This window comes from Pipistrellus hanaki (genome assembly GCF_964339955.1).
Source record: "Pipistrellus hanaki genome assembly, chromosome: 8".
In the NCBI taxonomy this organism is placed as follows: Eukaryota; Metazoa; Chordata; class Mammalia; order Chiroptera; family Vespertilionidae; genus Pipistrellus; species Pipistrellus hanaki.
In genome coordinates this window covers 50295366-50319524 of record NC_140510.1, presented here as the reverse complement: position 1 = coordinate 50319524, position 24159 = coordinate 50295366, and the positions used below count along the sequence as shown (strand labels likewise).

Genomic DNA, 24159 nt, shown 5'->3' with positions numbered 1-24159 from the left:
CTTTTGGAATAAACACCCTAAGAAATCCAAAGGAAAGCACTTTAGTCTTAGCTCCCATGACAGTTTTTCCATCTTTCCCCCCCAAAGAACATTTCCAGAGCACAAAATAGATTCATAATTGTTTAATTAGATACATTTTATACATCCTGACATAATGGCTCCCATAGAAATAGACCAGTATTTTGTACACAAACGTTATTTACTATGCCACATTCATCATGGACCACTTGAGCTGAGTGCAAACATGTGTACACCCTCTGGTGTGTGTGGAGCGCTGCTCCCACTGACACTTCGTTATCTAGGCTGACAGAGAACAAGATTAGACAAGATGGATAATTAAAACCCACAGGGTAATAACAAAAATGTACATTAGATTATGATGATCAACACTTCTCCAACCACGGCTGTAACCAGAACCAAGCAAAAGAAGTTTTATCAGTTTCCCCTTTGAACCTGCCCCCCCCCCCCCCCCCCCCCCAGTGCTCCATAGGATGGGATCTGATGAGTGACTGGAAGGCATGGGGTCAGAATAATGAGGAGCAAAGGTTTGGAAAATGACAACTTGGCATCTCTCATATTCAAAAAAATTCCATTTGTTTATCTTACTCTGAAAATACATTTGGTAAGTGTGTGTATGTGTTTTTTTTTGGTCACATATAATTGATATAATTTATTACATATCATTGATATGTAATATGAAAAGGTATCTCACGTGAGTTTTATCTTTGCAATTGTCTGGAAAGTATGGTGTATTTTATTTTATTTTTCATTAAAAATTTTTTTTGGTTAATCCTCACCTGAGGATATTTTTCCATTGACTTTTTAGAGAGAATGGAAAGGAGAGGGAGAGACAGAGAGAACATTGATGCGAGAGACACATCAATGGGGGGATTTTAGAGTAATCATGAGGTATGACTTTAAAAAAAACACAATAAAGTAACAGCAAAGTCTGAGGGTAAATTGCACCCTGGTGGCAGCACACAGAAGCAGAATAATTAGTGTCTGTCTGGGCTGGCGTGTGCCATCGATCTGTGCAGTCTGGTCACACCACAGGAACACAGTCCCTTCGTCCTGCTTTCCTTACTGAGCAGCTCAGACGGGAAGGAGCTGAGGAACACCTCACAGGGGAGGTACAAAGGCACATTGAGTCCTCCTGTATCCTCTGTGGTTTTAGGGGGAAACAAATAAGAAAAGCACCCTGGAAATAAAAAGAATTACGTAAAATTCTAAAAAATAAATCAGGTTTTATCAAGAGGGATCTAATATTTGTTCTATCCTTTTGCTGTTTAGTCTCAAAATTTACAGATGAAAATTCTAACTAGAAATAAGTCTCCCAATTCTACAAACTGCTCTGTCAATCAGAAGTAAAAATGAAATGAGGGATAATACCATTCCATTCTGAATGCTGGAGCGGGAGGCTTATGAAGCTGGTAATATGCGAGTGGTATTACCTCAACTTTAATGGACCACTTGTATTGGAAGTCTAATCAAGAAGCCTGAGTCTCGAGAGATTCTAAATCTGGGACATTATAAGATGTGATTTTAATGGATTTGCCACTCTTACTCATTCTCAGCTTAAAATCCTAATCAGTTTCAGGTGAGCTCTGACCAACATTCACCTCCTGATTTGTGGCTGGAACTTATTAACCAGTACAGGTCCTCTCTATTAGTTATGCTTTTTCTCAATTACAACCCAAACAGTAGCTGCTTCCCTGATGGGTGCTGATCCTCTCCCAGCTGTCTCACTGATGATATATCCATTGGTGACTGATGGATAGAGGACTCAATGTATCTTTATACCTCCTCCTTCTGACTTACCTACTGAAACACCTCTGCTTTGTAAAACTCCTCCTTATCTTTAGGTGAAACAGTTTGAGGCTGTTCACGGAAACACTAGTAAGTACAGACTGGAACCACTTCACATGGTACTTAAAGCTTAACCAATTGGGGGACAGCACACTTTTAGGAGGAAGGTATAAAATTCTAATTCTAATGAAAATTATAGGCATGTCTCTCAAGATGCAGATAACAGGGAGTTGAGAAAAGCAATCAATAACAAGGGAAAATTTTTACTACCACCAAGCAAACAACCTATAGATTTAAAATGGGATGCAACGGCATTGAGAAACCGAGGGCGGGGGGTGCTTAAGTGGAACACTTAGATCTGGCAATGGAATTTACTGGAGAATGAAATTTCCTTCTAAAGCGATGCACACTGCACACACGATGCAGGGCCCAGATCAAAGGAGGGATGTTTAAATCTTGCTCCACATAGTAGAAACTTCAGAGCTCGCCTTATGCTCTCATAAGCAGTTCAGATTTGATAGAGGATTAGCCGTTATTAGGAAAACTTTGCTGAGAAATAATAACTAAAATCAACACCTTTTAACAAAATGTAAAACGCCAGTAACCTCATTGCCAGAGCTTAAAATAACACTTAAAACCTCATGGTCAGAATCTAGAATAAAAACCTAACTAGGAATTAACTATACGTCATTTAATAACTAATCTCTAGGGAGATTAAAAAAATACATTTTTATAGTCACCTACATGCAGAAACTCAGGAATATGGATGCAAGTTTCCTACAAAAGCCTTTGTATCCTGAGGGAAAGAACCAATCCTGAAGTATTCAAAACTCATTTCTGTCCCCTCCCTTTCGTTGGAATGTATAAACTCCTTAGCTTAAGTTCCGTATCTCTGCCAACAGCAAGGGAACTGCTTAAGATATGGTCATGTACCAGACAGAACCACTTGATGAGAATGGTAAAATAGGATTTGCATAGAACTCATTTAGACAATGCAAATAAGCTACTAGCTTCCTTGCTTCTGCTCCCCGTGGGATTCACACTGGTGCCACTGGGCTGGGCATAGGACAGAAATGCATATTATTATTACATTGTGCTTCACTCAAAGACACACTTCTAGTGCCCCTCATCCCAACCAGAACTGCCATCTGCTTATTGTTATTTCTTTCCAAGGCTTTAACACGGATGCCACGTGTCCAAATCAAACACAGATATTGCCAGGAACAGGGCACGCCGTGAGGCGAGGCGCACGAGGGATGGTTCGTTATCTGGACGCGGGATGGGAGCTTGACAAGCGATGTGAACACAGAAATGGACCTGGCGCACCGCGTCCTCCTTGCCCTGCAGACACCCTACACAGTCACCGACACATCCAAGCAAAGCACATCTTGTTTCCTTTTTTTCCATCCACTTAAGTGACACTCCTGATGGTCCTGGTCCCAGAAGGCGAATCATGTCATGATTCAAAAGGTCCGCCCTCCACATAAACCTATGAGCACACGTTAAAAAAAAAAAAGAAAAAAGATTTATTGTACATCTTTGCGTTTTTTTTAAGGCATGAACAATGGCGTACAGAGAGGACAGGTTCTGAGAAGCATCACGTCTCCATGGACAAGGCCAGCACGGGCACACCACATCCACGACACACTCCAGGCTGAGCCCAGGGGCTCCTCTGGGGAGGGAACCGCGCCTCCCGAAAAAAAAAGGACCCAACTCGCGGTTTATGTCACGTTGCTTTAAACTCTCCGCATCAGCTGTCCGCACCGGTTACAGTGTGTGTTTCTCTATAAACTCGTTAGCCTTTGGACTGTTACATTCTGCTCCTTTAAGTCTTCTTCCCAAGGAGGGTGTGGATTTTATTTTATTTTTTTTTAATTTTATTTTTTTAAGGAATATGGTTGCAGCAAAACAGAAAGGATCCAAACGTGGTCAGGGGCCTTGTCTAATGCGCTCCTGAAAGTCCGTTAGAAAGGCGAGTCGGAAAGCAAACGGCCGGCCCTCCGTCGGCCCGGAAACCACGCAGAGCTCTAAGGAACATAACTGTGCATAGTTAGCAATTCATCCGGAGCGTGATGTGTTGGCCAGCTCTACATCCCCGGGTTACCAGAGAACAGGGCTGTCAACTTTGCTAAACCCAGGGTCCTTTCGCAGCTCCCAGTAGGTGTCGTTGGAAACCCAGGCTTCTCTTTGATTGGCATCAATCACTTTCCTGTGAAAACAGAAAAAATCAACAACATTTAGACACAAGCCACATCAAGGTGACCAGATGGTTGGCCCCTGCCCTGCAGATAAAGACGATGAAGCAGCCCGTGGTAACCATTCGCAGTTCTTGGTAAGCCAGTTAGAGTCCTATCTCCTTACTGATGACTTGACTATTTTGGACCAGAAATGAATTGTTCTTTTTTTTTTTTTTTTTTTTTTTTAAATATATGTTTTATTGATTTTTTTTACAGAGAGGAAGGGAGAGAGATAGAGAGCTAGAAACGTCGATGAGAGAGAAACATCGACCAGCTGCCTCCTGCACACCCCCTACCGGGGATGTGCCCGCAACCAATGTACATGCCCTTGACTGGAATCGAACCTGGGACCTTTCAGTCCGCAGACCGATGCTCTACCGCTGAGCCAAACCGGTTTCAGCTATTCTTGTTGTTAAACATTTGAAATGGAGGTGGGTAGGGTCCTTGGGATTGGGGCTGAGGGCAGGAAAAATATCCCCTCCAGGCAGAGCTAGAAAGTGAAGTGCCCCAAGCAAAGTGTGTGCAATAGGTAACTAGAGCTTCAGCCTCAGACCCACAAGGTAAGGCTGTGCCTCACTCAGGGGAAGGGAGGAAGTGGGCCGAGAGAAAGAACCAACCTCAGCAGCTAAGCTCTCTGCAGGGCCTGACCTCTAAGGGCGAGGCTGTACTCCACCCCAAGGCAGTCAGGAGGCAGCTGCTATCAGGGAGATGAGACTATTCTGAGCTGATCTGTCCTGGGTCCGGAGGGCAGCAGATGGGCCTGGAAACTACAGTTTAATCTGTGATGTAGATAGAGTCCTGCAAATAATCCTGTAATAATCACCCTGGATCACGCCACAGAGGGACCATATCTGAATGGACACAAGCTCCCCATGTCAGAAATTAAAGAGGAATGCAGCCAGGATGACCTTGTGGGCAGAGGGGTTCCATCCTGTCTCTGAGTGAAGGAGTGGGAACACATTTCCACTACCTGAAAGGCTGGAGCTGAAGTTCAAAGAACGTTCTGGGCTGGGGGAGACCCTTCCTCCCTCATGAACAAACAGAAAAGAGCTGTGGAGAAAAATTACTTTCGTAGAGAGAGATAGAAACATAAATGATGAGAGAATCATTGATTGGCTGCCTCCTACACACACCTCACACTGGGGATCAAGCCCACAACCTGGGCATGTGCCCTGACAGGGAATCGAACCGGTGACCTGTTGGTTCCTGGGTCGATGTTCATCTGCTGAGCCACCCCCCGCTGGGCAAAAGGTTATGCTTACAAAAGGTTTTCCTAAGTGCATAATCTGGGTCCAGAATTTTCATTGCCAAGGCCATTTACTGAAATTGGTTTAATTTTTCTTTTTCTTTTTTTCCTTTCAATTTTTTTTTATTGATTAAGGCGGTTTAATTTTTCCACCTTTCGGTTCCTTGGACATTAAACTATCCTTCATTGTCTCTGGCTGGAGTTTCACATTGCTTGTGGAAACCATTTGCACAATGAGGCGCATGAACTGACTTACTTAAAAAATTTTGGTACATGTTCAAGGTTGTTTTCTTCCATGTAGCGCCTTCGGGATCTCTGGAGCTCCTCCACCCTCTGCTTCTCGGCTGCTGCAGCTTCTAGGTTTCCTTCTTCCAAAAATCTAAGCAGAGAGCAGTTCATCTTTTAATAGAGCATCCCCTTTCCCGATAGAAAAAAAAAAAAAAAATCTCATTTGCTTAACATTACATTCTGGTTCCTGGGAACAGTGACACTGGGATACAACATCCCCTCGCCCTGCTCCAGCCTGCACTGCCCCGGCCTGCCACCAGGGAGCACACCTCCTGTGTGTGTGGATGGAATAGCACATGGCCGCACCCTGGGAGGAAGGAGAGGGGAGCGGCTTGGGCGTGAAGACTTCTCTGTGCTCCATAGGGTTCTACAGCGTGAGGTCTCCACGAGCTAGAACAGGGTGGAGCCCCAGCGGGTGCGCCTTTCCCCTATGAGCAAAAAGCACTTGTGAAAGGCCACAGGATGGCGGGAGGACACTGGCTGCTCTCCATCCACTTTTAGAACAGATTGAGAAGGAAGGAGTTTTCTCCTGTTTTATGGGAAGAGGGTAAAACTGATGAAAAAGAAAAGGTAACAGTTGGAGATTACAAAAGGCCACAGAAAGGAAATGCACTGTAAATGAAATTCGGAAAGGAAATACGGAAATAGAATGGAGAAAGAAAAAAAGCAGACCCGATGGTGATTTGCAAATATTTAAATTCCAAAATGAGAGCAAAGACCAGGGATACAGTATTATGATACACATCATAGAGGATGCTTACATGTGAATGTCAAACAGTGAGACTGCATGCTCTGGATGGGGGAGGGGTGGAAGGGGAGAAGAAGGAATACAAGAGACCTGAGTAGCAGAACGTTTCAATCCTGGGAACATTTTGGCGGAAGACAATAAAAACCACAAATACACCGAAAATAGAAAAACGATCTTGGATGGAATTTGAATGACAAGGATTTGGAAAAAAGTAAAATTAATTCTGTAAGAATGAGCAACACGAGTACAGAACTATGTAAAAATAATAAAACATACTCGTATGAATCAGAAGGTATTAAAGGTACTGTATTTTGAGTACATCTCACACCCTGTGAGATCCAAACCATGTTGGGCAAACTTCAGACTGATTAAAAGCATTTGTAGGTGCCTCTGTAACTTACTATCTCATTCTTCAGTATAAAAGACACCCCATACTTCAGAGCAATAGAAGTAAAAAGGTACAAACCCTGGGTGAGGAGTGATTCTGTATTTAGTGGAGAGCGAGAACATTCATGAATTTGCAGGCTTTTGGTAAATTTGGGGGTTAGAGGGGAAACTTTTGTTGAGCTATCCTTCTGATCACCCTATGAAGGCTGCTTTACCCTGGGTGGGAAACACAAACATTTCTGAGTAAATAAGGGAATGAACAGATGATTCAACCAAGAAATAAGTGATGGTGGTGCAAGTAAGTCTCAATGACACGTGAGGTACCTGCCATGATCTAGGGTCCATTTTTAATGCCACTGCTAAGCTCACCTTTGATCTGGCCGGAACCGGGCGTCTGTCGGCGGGAGGAGGTCCTTCAGGACAGGGTCTAACTCGTTGAGCTCAATAGCAAACCTGGTGAAGCCGTAGTAGAGCTCATAGTTGGTTGGCAAGGAACCTGGAATATGAGGCCAACGAACCATCGTGAGAGGCAAAGAGGTTTAAGACACTTAACCCTGGTGTTTAATCCCAGACCATTAGCAAATTTGTAGTCATAAACTAGTAGATGATAAAATTTTTCAGGTTATATTTTGTCAGGTGGGAAACTTTATGTTGATGACCAGAACTGACAGATTCGTATAGTATTTAATAGACTCTAGCCTTTAAAATAAAACTCTGCACATATAGTAGTTTTCACTGGCTAAGCTACACCATAATTTCTCTCTCAAATACTCAGTGAGGTAACTAAATGCCAGGATGATTAGCTGTGAACATGGAGATTTCACCAGACACTTTACTTCCTTTTACAAAAGAAAAAGATGCACATCTAACTAATATTTATTGACCTTTTTAAACCAAACTCAAAGGCAGAATCTTTGTACGTGTTGCTTATTGAAGGATTCTAAGCGCCCAGAGCAGAGCCTGATGCATCGTCAGTACTTAATCAATCACTTCGGAACGAACCGGCCGCTCACATGCAGGAACGTGACATACACTTGGTGGTCACTTAGGGAACTAACAGCTAACATTAAGGTTAGGGCTGAACTGACAACACGGCGATGGAAATGTCTGTCAGATGGGACTTGTTCCATTTATCCTTGATATTCAATGACATGCTAGTGTATCATCAGAACTTGAGGTGTTTTATTACATGTCAGCATACTGCAGCTTTTTAAAAAAATATTTAAAAAAAATATTTTATTGACTTTTTATAGAGAGGAAGGGAAAGAGATAGACTGTTTGAAACATCGATCAGCTGTCTCTTGCACACCCTCCACTAGGGATGTGCCCACAACCAAGGTACATGCCCTTGACCTGAATCGAACCTGGGACCCTTCAGTCCGCAGGCCGACGCTCTATCCACTGAGCCAAACCTTTTTTAGTAACGCATTATCAAGTGTTGGGGCTTATATAATGTACACGTTAAATATAAACAGAACTACATTTGCCTTAGCATCTAGGTTTTTAACCTCGTTATTAAAGAAAACATAAGGTGGGCCACATGGGGCGATCTGACATTCCCTCCCCTGTCCCCTCTCAGGGGCCTCCTGAGGCAGGCCACTCCTGGGGTCTCACCTGGCCTCCAGACGCACTTTGCAGAGGGGGCCACGCCGCAGAAGAGCCCCTCGTGCCATTTCCCGAACAGCCGGTGCACCACCTTCCCCTCCTGATCCATCACCACCCCCTGGACTTCATTCACGTTGGAATTCCAGTAATTCACCTGGAGAAAGCAAACCCAGTGAAAACACTGATCTCTCCAACAACACCCTGTGATTCCCATGTGGAAGATTTTCTTTCTTTCTTTTTTCTTTTTCTTTTTTAATATATTTTATTGATTTTTTACAGAGAGGAAGGAAGAGGGATAGAGAGCCAGAAACATCAATGAGAGAGAAATGTTGATCAGCTGCCTCCTGCACACCTCCTACTGGGGATGTGCCCTCAACCAAGGTACATGCCCTTGACCGGAATCAAACCTGGGACCTTTCAGTCCGCAGACCGACGCTCTATCTCTCTATCCGCTGAGCCAAATCGGTTTCGGCTGGAAGATTTTCTTAACCTTAAAGTGTCTTATTCAAACCATTTCCAGAAGTTATCTATTGCACGGCAGTATGACACAGAGAAAGCTCAGCTTCTCTCTCAACTGAACATTAATTTATAGGTTGGGCATTTCTTCCTCGGTTCCTCCTGTCCCGAACTGTCCTTCTGCGAGTGGATTTGAATGCTTTTCAATCGGTAATGCTAGGGAAGTAGTTGGTGAAATTCTGTTCACGTCGCTGTAAATGGCTAAATTTTATCGTGAGGACCCTGCTCTGGCTCTCTCCCAGCCAAGCTCCTCCCCAAAAGGTGTGAAGTCAGTGGAATTTACCGGCCACATCCCATGGCCCTCATTCTAGATCAGGCCCCAAGTATGCAGAGCCCTACACTTTGCCGTCCACATGGCTCGAAGCCTATCCACAGCTGCACAAGCCTTTGCTTTGGAGTCACCCGCAGAAGGGCAGACCAGTCTACAGTGTGTGAATCTCTAGGCCTGAGGTGGCTGTTTGAGGGGGTGGGGACAGAGCAAGGATGTGGGGCTGGATCACCTATGTGTGTGTGAGGCCCTGCAGCGCAGGATAGAGCTGCGGGGGAGGGGGGGGGGGGAGAGGAGGAGGGAGGAAGCTGGGCCAGGACTGGGTCTCTGTTCGGCTCGAGTTCCGAAGTGCTGGACCTGGCCTGGCAGGCTTTGCTATGGAAGGTATATATTTTTCAGGATTAAAAATAAAAATAAAAAATAGAACATGTTTTATTTGACAGGTTGTAGGTTTGATTTACATATTTCAAATATTTACCCATATGGCATAGGGATTTCATTTGGATTCTTGCCCTGAGCTTTGCATATAGCAGGGCAGACCTAGACCAAAGTTTCTCACAGCCTACCAAACTGAATGCATACACTTACTGTCATCACTCATCAGAGCAAATAACAACCCTGGCTCTTCAGTTCTGAGCCACCTAATAAACCTACTTAAAAAGAGGGGGGGAGGGGGCATGTTAAGCTAAAATGAATATATTCCATTAAAGTGAACACGACCAGAAGAGAAAATTTGAGTATTAAGGCTCCAATTATGTTCCCTGTTTCTAGAATGAGATCGGGACTAGGAGAGAAAAGGGTGGTGGAGTTTCTGGACCCAGATGGAGTCTATAGCACCCCTACACAAACTCAGTGATGACCCTGTGTTCCACTTCTGAGCAGAGACCAGGGAAATGGTGCTCTGCAGGAACCTCCATCCCAAACATCCTTTTTTGTTTGTCAATCCTCACTTGAGGATATTTTTCTTTAAAAAAATACTTTTATTGGTTTTAGAGAGGAAGGGATAGGAAGAGAGAGATAGAAACATCAATGATGAGAGAGAGAAACATTGATTGGCTGCCTCCTGCACTGAGAATTGAGCCCACAATTTGGGCCAGTGCCCTGACTGGGAATCGAACTGTGACCCCCTGGTTCATAGGTTGATGCTCAACCACTGAGCCACACCAGCCAGGCTGGAGAATGTTTTCCCACTGATTTTTAGAGCTAGTGGAAAGGAGGTAGAGAGACAGGGAGAGAGAAACATCAATGTGAGAGAAACATACCAATTGGTTGACGTTTGTGCACACCCTGAGCAGTGTCTCGGATCAAGCCTGCAACTGAGGTATGTGCCTTTGACCAGGATTGAACCTAGGACCCTTCTGACTATCTACTGAGCCCAATTGGCTAGGGCCCAGACATCCTCTCTTGTAAATAAAGGTAATGTTTTTTCTTGAACTTATCTGTATTATAATAGTGGCAGAATTGGGCAAGAGTATAGTGACTGGAAGCTACCATCTATAAGCATTCTCAGAAAAAGACAACTGCAGTGTAATTAGGTCCTTAAAATAGATCACTTGAATATGTTGTAATCAAGCAGGAATGAAAATAGGAATGTAAACCAGAGAACTTGTTATAGGCAAAAATAGGAATAGAAATAGAAGCCAGAAGACTTATTATAGGCAAGAAGCGTTTTCTGGAATTTTACTGAATGAACTGCTGATGGGTTGCTAAGAAAGAAATTCTTTAAGAAGAATCACCCCCCCGCCCCCCGCCCCATTTTGAGATGGTGCCTTTTTTGGCCTCCACACACTCGGAAGTCTGCCCGCCTTGAGGAAAGCCATCAGTTGGTTTGGGTTCTGCTTTCCTACCTGAAATGCTCTTAAGTATCAATGATACAGGACAGACCTTACTTGAGGCAGTTGAATGTAATTGGTTTATTTCCTCCTCAGAGGAAGAATATCTATCATGTTACCTTTTCTTTACTGTGAAAGTCATCATTTACCTTGACAAATGTGAGTTTGCAAATGCAAACACTGCTTTTGGTATTTCTAATGGTTACTTCTCCATAATGCTCTATCCACCTCCGCCCACTGAGAATGTTGTGTATGCACGTGGTGACTTTATTCCACACATAGCAATCTCCATACCTGGCAACGAATACAACAATGATCAAAAAACAATGAAATCACACACATATATTATTATTTTTACTAATGAGAATACCCTTTGGCCAAAGCCTCTCTTTCCCTCATTTTGTTTTCATTTCTTTGTTGAACTCTTCTATGTGTTCAAGGACATTTATGCCATGATTTGTTCGCTTAAGGAACAAGTCAGTGCTTTTTATGGGCCAGGTGCTAACCTACGAAGGTGAATAGGGCCAGTTTTTGCTCTCTTGGAGCCAACAGTATGATGGGGTAGATGGATGTGCCAGCAAATACTTGTAACAAGAGATGATGAGGAAGTAACATGAGTGCACAAAAGGGGGAGACCGAAGTCCTTAGATCTGTCTGTAATGTGGGCTGAGTGTCAAGAAAGGCTTGCTAGAGGAGGCTGGGGGAAAGCATCAGAAGTCAAAAGAGCAGGGCACACCTGGGGCCTGGGAGTGGTGTGCTACAGTGAGTACGTGTGGTGGGAGGCTAGGGAGAAAGGTGTTGTGGGCAGAGCAGGGAAACCTTCAAGACCCCTCCCATGCAGGCAATGGCCACTGTGGAAGGATTGTAGGCAACAGAGAAGCAGACAGGGCATGCATTTAAGAAAGATTACTCTGAGGACATTGTTTCCGTTTCTAAGTGAACACCAAAGCTGCAAATGGTTCTTTGGGAAAAGACTGATGTGCATAATAACTAAGGCAGCATGAATGTAATGCAAACTCCAGGGAGTAAGGTTACAGATTTTCTGCCAAGGAGCAAGGTGGCATAGCTTCAAGTCACACTTGCATGTTATGTATATTTACAAATAAAATGTCACTTCAAAATTTAAAAATGTTTTTAAGTTTCTAAAAAAAAAAAAAAAATGAATTGGTATGATGGAACTATATACCACTGGGAAAATTCTTCCTTCCTCATGAGTTTGCAAATATTGAAAGTTTACTTTGTGGTTCTGGGAATTCCTCTTTCCCCACCTTCCTCCATATCCAATTAATCAGCAAATTCTGTCATTCAAATAGACAAAAACCAAACCAAACCAACCAAATGAAGACGTGAATGAAACTCATCAAGCCTTTGGCTTTAATGAAAACTTCAATTAATTTGAAAATATTTAAAGGTTGGGATTTTACACCTGGAAGCCCACTTGTCAGATGTGCTAAAGAGGCTATATTCTAAGGATTCTATTACTCTTCCTTAATAAAATAACTTCAAAATTAAAAATAGTCCCTGAATATAAGATTAACTCAAAATGAAATTATAAATTATATAAGAAGAAATGGATCAAAATGAGACACTTTCATATAAAATGCAAACTAAAATGGTGACGGGGACAGGTAGGTACCTGGTGTTGACTGATGACTGGAGGACATGAAAAGATAAATAGGAAGCTTAGTGCATATGGTAAAGTTCTTGCTTGCTTTTGTGGGAGAACATTCTCAGCACTTCGGTAAAACTAACAGATGCTTTGGCCATACAGGGAAACAGACCCTGGTGTCTTCTAGGGTTCAAACACCCATTTCTGATTTTGAAAAGCCGGTAAAAGACCAAAAGGATGAAGAGAGAACCTACTTTGGAAGCATGACATTCAGCGTTCCCACAGGCAGGATTTCCATCGACTTCCCCCAGAACTTGTTCTTCCATCTGATATCTAAATGACACAGGCAGAAAACAAGAAATATATGTTCTACAGCTAATGATTTATTCTATGAAAACTAAATTTTGTATTAGACTTAACATTTCACGAAGAGCTTTTGTAATTACAGTTAAATATATATATATATATATATATATATATATATATATATATATATATGTTTTTATTGATTTCAGAGAGGAAGAGAGACAGAGAGATAGAAACATCAATGATGACAGGAAATCATTGATTGGCTGTCTCCTGTGTGCCCCCAACTGGGGATCAAACTTGCAACCCAGGCATGTGCCTTTGACTGGAATTTAACCCGTGACCCGCAGGTCAACGCTCTATCCACTGATCAAACCAGCTAGGGCTGATTCTATATTGTTGATTTAACATGACAAATGCCCAAAGATGGCCCAAAGTGAAAAAATTAACTGTGAACAAAAAAAATTCTACTATCTATATTTCTTCATAATACATGTTTCATATTTGTTTTCAACTAACAAAACTGGGGAAAGCCTGGAATAATACATGTGTATATATGTGCACATTCATATGTGTATGTATACTTTACTATGCCTTATTATCTAGATAAATATTGTTATAAGTTTTAACTATGTAGTGGAAATAGTTTATATAGAGGCAAGTGAGTTTATAGCAAAATTAATGGCAGTATGGATTTACATGCACATTTATTTGAAGAGTTATATGATTTGGGAGACCATTACACAAATAAAAATCTCTAAATACAGATAGAGAAGGTTATGAGAAAGTGAGATTAACTTAATGAATATGTTCCTACACGGGGTGAGATATGACTCCAGGGCCAACACTTCATCTCGCATGACAGCTTTATGTTTGCCTTGTGGAAACTCAGGTTTACCCGTGCATTTATAATAACCACCTGGTCCCATTGTGATGAACTGAGGGAGCTTGGTGCTGCTTCCACCAAATTTCTGACTCTATGTTATGACCAAGAAATGATTTCTTTTCTTATTTTGCAATAAAGTGTAGTTACAGTACTCTATCATTCTGAATGTTTTCAGATTGAGGAAGTGTGTATATATGAGAAGCAAATGAAGCATCCTTCCAAACATAAACTATTTATACTTAATATTATGTATTCTTGCTAAAGGGATTTTGAAACATTTTATTTTAGGCAAGTTGGTGACATTCTGGTTGGACAACAGGCGTTGATCCAATAGACTCCAATCCAAACACCTCAATGACTTAAAGACCAGAAATCAGTGCAATATTTATATACTTAGTAGACTGTCACCACATATGATGTGCCACAGAGCCTTCCTTCAGGACTAAGATGTATTTGTACACCTACAGGAAGCAAGAAAATAGCAGATAAAATCTCCATGTTTAAAATATAGACAATGAGGCACCACGAGGTGAAGTGATAACCCGAGCTGGCACAGTCAGCTTGGAGCTCTGCTGTCCCTTAGGGCTTGCTTTCTACACAATCTCATCTCCTAGATAACATAGTTTAATATTTAAAACAGGAAATCTAACTTCTTAAACTGAGCCCTGCATCAATTACGAACATTCTCCAAGTTCCAAAGGTAGCAATGTAAACTGAGGTCCAGTTTTGGAGACTAGAAACTGTCTCATCGGACAATCAGTTGGGTGTTTAAGTTGTAATTGAAAAACAAACCTTGCCAAAACACAAAATTCTTGGATTCACAGTGACAGGCAGAAATGGGTGGATGATGGCTAACCTGGTAATTGAAAACAAAACAGAAAATTTTAACATCAGTGCCAAAACTTCAATAAACAGCAACTTTTTTTTTTTTTTTTTTACAATACATATTGGCTTCTGCTAAATAAAAACTACTCAGCTCATCCATCTCTATTAATAATTTTTCCTCAAAATATACAAGTAAATTATTGAACTTTGAACTTTTAAGACTTCGTGTTTAAACAGAGAGAACAAATATATTTATAGGGGGCAATTATATAAATAAATTGAGTTGTCCATTAACTAGTATCTTAACCCACCCCAAACAGAGGTTTACAAAATATTTTCATCCTCAAACTGCCCAACTGCCTACACAGAAGCCTCCCTGATGCAGTGGGGCTTACCTGTTCTGAGAAAAAGCGGAATCCCTTGTCCTCTCTAATGCATTCGTAAGTCTCCCCGAGGACAGGGTTGAATGGCTTACTTCCTGCTCTGAAATAGGTAGAGCAATATCCTGAAACTGCAAATGCAGCAATAAGAACCTGTTAAAACATTTAAGAAAGGAAAATAATATAGGAGAGACCACTTCCAGGTCTGTTTGTCCCTTATTCCTCCAGATTTTATATCCCCCACCAATGGGTGCTGACGGCATGGCATCTGCATTTTCCATTATTTGCGCAGACTCTTCATACGCTCATGGGGGAAAACGAAGTTAAACGCCTCTCAAGGGGATCAGCAGGCAATAAAGGCCAAGTATTTTTCATTCAACTGTCCTCCCAATTTCCTGAGCATCACAAGTTCAAAGTTTCTGAAACCCAGTTTACAGGGTACGCTGTCTGCACAATCTTAGCACCGTGTGCACAAGGGTTGTGGCTGTTGGTGCTTTTCAGAGGGCAGGTCAAGGGTTGGACAGTCATGTGGAACAGAGGCCAGGGCAAAGCACTAACAGGACATTCCCTTCTCAGACCTAAGTTCCCGAACAAATGGGCTCTCTTGGCATTCAGGGAAAGTTAACAAAGCAAAGCGAGGCATGCCTTCACCTCGTAAGAAGAGTGATTTTTATACCCTAACTTTAGAAACACTTCAAGCGTAAGTCACAAAGTGTGTATCCTCTAGTGGATTTATGCAAATGGGCCAATTCCTCTCTTACCGATGCAGTGAGAATGTTATGCAGAAACCAACTGTGCCATCACAATGAACTCTGCCTCAGCCCAGGCCCGGGGTTGACAAATGCCTGCAGAGCACCGCTCTGCTATTTGTTACCATGCGCTCATAGGGGTCGTCGGTCTCCGAAGCCTTGTCCAGAAGCTCACTGTACTCCATTTCCTCGCAGAGATGCTGCAGAGTGTTGAGCGGCTCGTTTAGCTCCACAGGCATAGACACTTTAGACAGGTCTTTACCAATGTTGTTCCTCAAGATATTCCACAGGTTAATGTTACTGGTGTCAGGGCACGGAGCTGGCAGGCATGTCCGGCGTCCGTTCCGGAAGGCCCCTCCGATAAGCTCCCCGTTCAAGACTGAAATCGGGAGACGAGAATCATGATGAGAGATACTTTGCTTTTCATAAAACCCGGAGGGAAAGAATGCTTTCAAATAATTCTGATTGGGATACATTTCTTAAGCCTTTATTACACTCCCTCAAGAACTTATTTCAATACAAGGTTGCTAATAAGTACACAAAATATTAGTGTACAGTTTTTCAAACAGGGTGTTAACTATATAAAATATTCAAGAAAAAAGAAGTCAAATTTTTAAAAGTAAAATATATTTAATAAGAAGGATTCCAATGTTTGGTTTAAGCAAGAAATAAAACCCCTTCACAATCATTACCTAACAGATTTTAGAACCATTTACCTTAACAGATTATACAAATACAAAATCTATCAAACTATCAACTACAAAAAGAACAATTAATTTGGGAGAGAGTGAGTGTTCACTGAAACACCAGCCTTGTGATTTAGCGTGAAGAGAGAAGAACCTGCAAGCTCAAAGGATGCATACTTTGCCGAGAAATGTTGTCCGCAACACTGGTGTTGTCTTCCGAGATATTATCACTCACATCACTGATGTAAGACTCATCATCTGAAGCCTAGGGAAGGAATAAATATAGAAAGGATCAGGATTCTTGTTCAGTATTGAAAGCTCAGAAAATCAAAGCATTAAACACAGATGTTGCTCAAATGAAAAGCAAAGGTCATAGTGGGAAATGCATTAGACATATGTGCAGTGAACACTTGAGGGTTTTCCATGAATATAGAATGGCTCAAAATAAGTAGCTCCCTGTCTTAGCAGGGGTGGGAGGCTAGTACATAGCCAAAAATATTTCGGTACAAGCAACAAGGATATACAAAAAAGGAGGCCCTATGACTCCCCCTCGACTCTATGAGCTACTGAATTTTAGAGAGAAAGGATGAGGAAGAGAGAAAAAGAGAGAAACACTGATGTGAGAAACATCAATTGGTTGTCTCCCATACATGCCTGGACCAGGGAATCAAACCCACAACTTAGGCTTGTGCCCTGACTGGGAATCGAACCCCAATCTTCTGGTGTATGGGACAATGCTCCAACCCACTGAGTAACCAGGCCAACGCAACACCACCACCTTGGCTGTACTTCTTATGCAATAACCTGCTTCATTTCCTCTTCATTTCTGCATTGCCAGTGTCTATGCAAGGGATCATCGGCCTTCCAGGTGAGTATGCCCAGAACTTTGAAATGGAAATAAGGTCTCTTTCTAAGAGATAAGCTGTAATCATCAGATGATAGGCAGAGCCCAGATAATGTAGTGTCCAGTTTGACTGTAATTTGATTGAAAAGGATTAAGGACTAGTAAGCAATGGGAGCTCAGAAAAGGAAGAGTCAGAAAAGAAAATGCTGGTAGCATGTCTCCAGAATGGTGGTCCCTGGGGCATAGAGACTGTATCACAGACACAACCCATCAACGTGGCAGCGTGTCCTTCCTTATTAAGGAGATGGAAGGTTGAAGCTATTATATCCTGGCCTTCCTGGTCTCAAGTTCACTCAACTCACTTCTCCTGCTTCCAGTCTTCCCTTGCTCACCAAACAACCTCCTGACTACAATTAGGCTTCCCATGCAGATATGCATACAGGGAGGAAACTCTAATCAGCAAGCCTGATTATTTTGTCTATCTGATAGCATCAATTATCACTATGAATAATTAAACAAGTACTCTGTTGTAAATGGGAGTCTGTGAATCTGGTAATGCATGACTAGGGACCTGGGAGGCAGGTGCATGGCTTGGTGCACTATCAAATTTAGTGCCTGATAAAAGATTTCTATTTTACCTTTCCTTCATTATAAAAGTGATATATGTGCTCATTATTTCTTTTTCTTTTCCACTTATTTATGTTTCTAAAATCACTGGTAATTACAAACATCCCAAACCAACTACTACTAACTGTCAGAATGTTTACACATATAAAAATATCATTTAGCAACTATTTTTTTCTTTTTTAAAAATCAAAATGCAGTACAGATTTTCAATCTCAAATGATAATATTGCTAATCAACTGTGTGGTAAAACTTTTGGCTGCTGCTCCCATGCCAAAAAAACAAAAAACAAAAACAAAACCTTATTTGACAAAATTTCAGTAAAAGAGTACATTTCTGCAACCCGACCAAATAAGAGATTCCTTGTTGCCACAACCTTGTCAAGACTCATGGGCATGAAAACAATCCAATAAAGCTTTTATGATAGTCAGCAGTAACCTCCCCACATCATAATTACCCAATTAAATATGCTAGACATTATCTTTCTAAGTTCATCCTTCTAAGTTCACATTCATGTCTCCGGTAAAGATATATTTATACATAATATTCTATATAATAAAAGTCTAATATGTTAAGTGTCTGACCATTCATCAACTGTTTGACCAGTCGCTCTGATGCGCACTGACCACCAGGGGGTGGGGTAGACTGCCAACAGGTAGGTTAGCTTGCTGCTGGGGTCCAGCCAATTGGGACTGTGCGAGATGGGCTGGACATACACTGGAACCCTCCTGGGGTCCCTCCCCAGCCTCGATTATGCACCGGTGGGATCCCTCAGCCTGGCCTGCACCCTCTCGCAATCAAGGACCCCTAGGGGGATGTCGGAGAGCTGGTTACATCCCAATCCCGCAGGCCAAGCTGAGGGACCCCACTGGTGCACAAATCCATGCACTGGGCCTCTAATATTATATAATACGTGTGCAAGCATGAATGATGACTCAAATTCTTTCATTCTTTCTACAGTGATTAGCTAGTCTCCTTCTATATAATACTCTATATAATCAACAATTTGGTTACCCTAAATTATGAATCATGCAAGAAAATTAGAAAAAGTGCTTAATTCTTTCCTTTTATGTATCAAATTTAAGAGTCATACATTGATGTTCAGAAGCATTAAGTGCTCAGTAAATGGGAACTAAGAGTTTTCATGGTTTTGCCTTTGTTACAACTTGGATATCTTACAATGATGTTTAAAAAAGTCCTAGACTCTCACTTTCTTCAACACAAACTCACAGTTGGGGCTGGCACACCAAGGAACCTTACCTCATTCTCTGAGGAGCTTGCAGAGAGGAGCACCTCTTGGGCATCAAAGAACTCAGAGACAGATTCTGACATGGAGAGGCGGCTCTCATTTGCTACTTGCTGTGACAGAGGGAGACTGACATGGATTTGCTCACCAGCCTACGGAAGAGAGAAGCATATGGTGCAATCATTATTGGTACAAAGAATAGCTATTTGTTCAAATTAGACCATGATGTGCTACTCAGATTTCTAGAGAATGTCACACCATATGTTAAAAGTGTGGTGACCACAAGTAATTTTCAGTTGCAACTCAGAAATGACTGCATAAATGGCCTTCCAATATGTCTAAAGAACGTGAAAGGCATAGTTAAAAGGTGCCATGACTTGATTTCAATTTTATGCTTAACTGATATTAAGTGGAATTTAACAAATTGGGTCCCTATCAATACCTCAAACTGATTATAGTAATGAGTTCATATACTTACGTCTGTCATTGCTAGCTATATTCCAATTAGTATACTAAACCTCAAAAAGTACTTGAAGAAACCACTATAAATATTCTAAGAAAACAATCTACAAATTATTAAAATAGAATATATAAAAGTCATTTTGCAAGGAAACATAACTAGAGTATTAAAACTTATTTCAAACTGTGTTTTTCATTCAGTAAGTGATAAATATAATTCTCAAGGAAGATATTTAAGTTTCCATTAAAATATGTGTAAGAGAACGATATATATATATATATCTTTTTTCAGGTTTAAAAAAGATTCAAACTGAGACTGTTAACTAATATTTAAATGATAGAGTTTTAGAAATACTTCTAGATCCTGGGCAGCTGAGCAAGCATTAGTGTCATCAGAAATCATGGGTCTCAGGCAAGTGGGCAACTTAAGAGAAGCTGCCTTGTGATGATATTTCTCAAGGAGTTAGATGGAAGAACAGTTGCACTTGTAGATTTCTAGTAAAACATGTTTTTGGCACAAATCTGACCTTCATATTAGTTAAAACTCTCACCTTGTTGTATGTAGGACTGTATCTAAAGGTCTAATATCACTGTTGAAATTATAAAAATTATTGTTTTATCCTGGTGATAAAACAATAATTTCATAAAATGTTAAAAAATAATTACACACTTAAGTTTAGCCCACATATTGAACATTCAATATGTGGGCTAAACTTAAGTGTGTAATTATTTAAGTGTGTAATTATCTTCTTACCATTTCTTCAAAAATTCTTCTGAAAAAATGGAATAATAGAACCTACCTCAGAGGGTTATTGAAAGTGTCAAATGAGATAACACATGTAAAGGTGTTAGCACAATGCCCAGCACATAATAAGCATTCACTTGACATTAGCTATTAATTATCATAAGCTGCAGCAACAGCAGCACCATTCATATTATCTTAGAAAGGTCAGATGACTACTTAGATAGGATTTTAAAAATAAACCTCAAGAACATGTTCATTTAGTACTTTCTCAGATAAACATAAAAACAAAACAAAACATTTCATGAGCCATTTCATCATATGAACATTTCAAATAAAGACTGAGACAGACACAGAAAATTCACCAGTGGGAATAGACATAAACTAAATATTCAGTGGCATCCGGTGAACATAGGAATAGATAAAAATAGACTCTGATCACCAAGAATGTCAAGCTCATGTACATCCTTTCCCTCCAAAGAATACTGAACTGTTAGCAACACGAATATTTATCCAGGGAATGATATTAATAGTGCAAGAACTGTACAAAAATAAACAAAATATGCAGTAGATTGAGATGCTATAAAATAAGTACTCCACATCTATTAACATTGAGCCTTACCTCATCAGGGCTAGGGATAATATTTACACTGACAACCTGATCACAAATAATAGATTCTGAGTGTATTCTGCTCAACCGACTCCTCAGTTCAGCATTCTGGTTGAGTGCCTTAAAACAACAAAAACCGCACATGTAATTTCAAGTTAATAAGCAAGCATATTACAAAACAAGCACATGGGTACATTTTAGACAACAAAGACTATGATGTTCTTAGCTGTGACTTTTCGAGTCATCATACGCCTGATCCTACTGGTAAAAGGGAAACAAATGGCTTAGAATTAAGAGATTCATTTTTGTGTGATATAAGACTACTCCTCAGTAGGTTAGAGGGTTGAAAGAGTTCATGGATTTCATAAAAATGATTCATGGAATTTTCTCTCCCTTAGGTCAGACCCATTACACCCAAGCCCATCTACCACCACATATATATTACATTTTAGACCTTGGGATAAAAGCTATTAATTCTTTCAAAAAATTTTTTTGTTCTAGTCTTTAAAGTTTGAAAGCAAGATTACCTTAAAAATTATTTGGAAATGAAATGAACAATGAATTGGCTTTATATTTTAGAGAAGTATTTTTCATTTTAGTAAAAGAAAATAGTTGTATTTTCATTTTCTAGGAGCACATAATTAGTACATATGACAATGCAGCAGAACTAACTCAAGTGCAACCAAAAGGTGCCTTCACTGAAGAGCAGAGACATGGACAAATGTAATGAATAACAGAACACAGAAAGGAAACTAACTGCAGGTTATCTGCATCACATCACTTTCAGCACCAGTAAAACACCGCCTGGAGAGCAGCGCTACACAGCACAGCTCCCTACAGGAGCCCGTGGACAAAGGTGCATGCATCAGATGGATGCAGGGGAGCATCCTCCATATACACGAGAGGTGTAGCTAACCGGAGTCACATAGAGTTTCCAGGACAAGGCCCAGTGAAAAGCTGGACAGCTCCTTTCCTTCTCATTAAAATCAGCAATTAGAAGACAAAAGTAAATGTAGAGAGTGGAAGAGAAATGTTAGGACTTAATCTGTCCCAGGGAACGGGCATTCTGCTTTTCTCCATATGAGAACATAACTAGAGCCAACAAACACGATAAACCAATATATATATATATATATAAATGTCATATGATAATTATAAATTGGTGCCTATTAAAACACCGATTTATGTGGTTAATGTCACATGTGCATGATGCAGTGCATAGTCCTTGAGCATGGAGCACAGAATGGTCTCCGTTCTCTCTCTTCAATCCAGCTTCTGTTTATTTAGAAGAAAATTGTTCACTCACAGCTTTTGGCTTTTGTATAAAGTCTTTAGAACTGGTCAGTAAAAGATAACACATTTGTCTGGTGGAGAGTCAAGTATTGATGGGTTAAAGAAGGATATAGTCATTACATTTGCAGGTACGAGGAAATATGTGTCCAGTTTTAGTAAATAAACCACATGCTTCAAAGGAAGAATTCTAATGTCTTTTCCTTCTGCAAAAGTGCTCAAGATCATTTTTCTTTTTAAAATATTTGTATTAATTTCAGAGAGGAAGGGAGGAGAGAGAGGGAGAAATATCAATGATGAGAGAGAATAATTGATTGGCTGTCTCCTGCATGCCCCTAACTGGGGATTGAGCCCACAACCCAGGCATGTGCTCTTGAATGGAATTGAACCCGAGACCTTTCAGTCTGCAGGTCCACTTTCTATCCACTGAGCCAAACCAGCTAGGGCAGGATCATTTTTCTTGGAACAAAATCTCAAGCACTTAGCATTTAAAGAAAAAAAACAAAACACTGCATTATTCCTATCCATTGCCACTACTACACACATGCTTATTTTTCTTTCATTATTACTCTGTTCAAAGTATATATTAAAAGTTGTCTTAATTACTGAAATAATTGGAACCAGATGTACTTTGCTATTTTGGACATTGAAAGCCTTCGGGTAGGTTGTTTGATGGTTTTATTTACAGAATCACAGTCTTGATTTCAGGGTTTCATACAAACCTCAACTAATAGTTCCTCCAAAGTGACTGTACTCTGTGACCACTGGAACAGAGTTCATGAAACAACCCCACAAAAACTCAAGGGCAAGGTTAAGTAATGATTTTTCTTAGGGTGGGAGTTTTAAACACAGGACTGCCATGTATAAGGAACATTTTGTAGAACTGTTTGCTCTGGATATTTAAGAAAGTGAAATTCTCATTTCAGTTCTCATCTTGTCCAATATTCATTGAATGTGATTCTGCCTACAGATATGCATGAAGGCACACAATATAACCTCTAGCCATTTATACCCATAAGGGATGAGCTAACATTTTGAAAGGAATATTTTATTAATCATATATATGCAGTGGTAGAAAAAAGTTTTACACAACACAAAAATGCATGGAAATAAATATACCGTTCCAACTCTGACAACCCCAAAGGCAGAAAGTGTGAGCATACAACTGAGCATGCATCAGCCCACTTCTGTGCATCTTCCCCGGAAGCTCCTCCTTTTGCCTTGATCATGCGGACTGTTTCTGACATTTGCTACACCTAAGGAGCTTTGTGGTGTAGAGCTGTCAGGCAGTGCTCAGGACCACATTTATTATTTCCTTTCCTAAAGCTCAACTATTTCCTCTGTAGTTATATCACGGAGGCCTTGGGAACATTGAGAATATAGGTATTTTCAGTGAAAGGATGCTGTTAGTGATAATTAATATGGAAGATGCCAGTTTATGGCAGAAACAATGTATGGAATGCCCCCAAGGAGGCTGGATGAAGTAAGGAAAAAGGAGGCTGATCCCCAGCCGCTTCCATCAGCCAACGAGCAAGAAAACTATGGGGACTAGTCAGTAATAATACTGGTCTCCTAGCGGCATGTAGGACCAGAGGCACAACAGGGAGGCTCAGGAACTCTGCCTAGATTCTTCACAAGGCAGGTTTTGTACTTATTCTCACTACTTGCCTTTGTTAATGAACTTGGGCTGCACTAAAACTCTCCACATGGTATGTGCATTTCCCCAACACCTCATGTCCCTTGTACACACTCAAGTCTAGTATATCCAAGAAATACACAATTCCTTCTCAAGCTATACAAGAAGTTATCATCCCGAAGATGTGAGCCAGAGTCAACTGCCCCAATCTCCAACTCTCCAGCTATGAACTACCATTCATCCAACCAACCAGGTAGTGGGTGAGACTTTGCCATAGACTGGGTGAGACTTTGCCATACATATTCTTTACTGAGTGGAACTGTGGGTTCTGGGC

General features: G+C 40.9%; 1 protein-coding gene across 10 annotated transcripts in view; it reads right to left on the bottom strand.

The window, feature by feature from the left end:
- Nucleotides 1–639: 639 nt before the first annotated feature.
- Nucleotides 640–24159, bottom strand: part of OSBPL6 (oxysterol binding protein like 6) — a 167527-nt gene continuing 144007 nt past the window's right edge. For all 10 annotated transcript variants that reach the window (XM_084893065.1, XM_084893073.1, XM_084893074.1 and 7 more), the window contains 12 exons: nt 20912–21019; nt 19103–19240; nt 16552–16639; nt 15814–16067; nt 14955–15092; nt 14527–14590; nt 12797–12875; nt 11083–11227; nt 8327–8471; nt 7082–7208; nt 5546–5668; nt 640–4015 (listed from right to left, as the gene is read on the bottom strand). In XM_084893065.1, the coding sequence (XP_084749191.1) occupies nt 3907–4015; nt 5546–5668; nt 7082–7208; nt 8327–8471; nt 11083–11227; nt 12797–12875; nt 14527–14590; nt 14955–15092; nt 15814–16067; nt 16552–16639; nt 19103–19240; nt 20912–21019 (1518 nt within the window). In that variant the 3' untranslated portion in view covers nt 640–3906. The remainder of the gene's footprint in view (nt 4016–5545; nt 5669–7081; nt 7209–8326; nt 8472–11082; nt 11228–12796; nt 12876–14526; nt 14591–14954; nt 15093–15813; nt 16068–16551; nt 16640–19102; nt 19241–20911; nt 21020–24159) is intronic.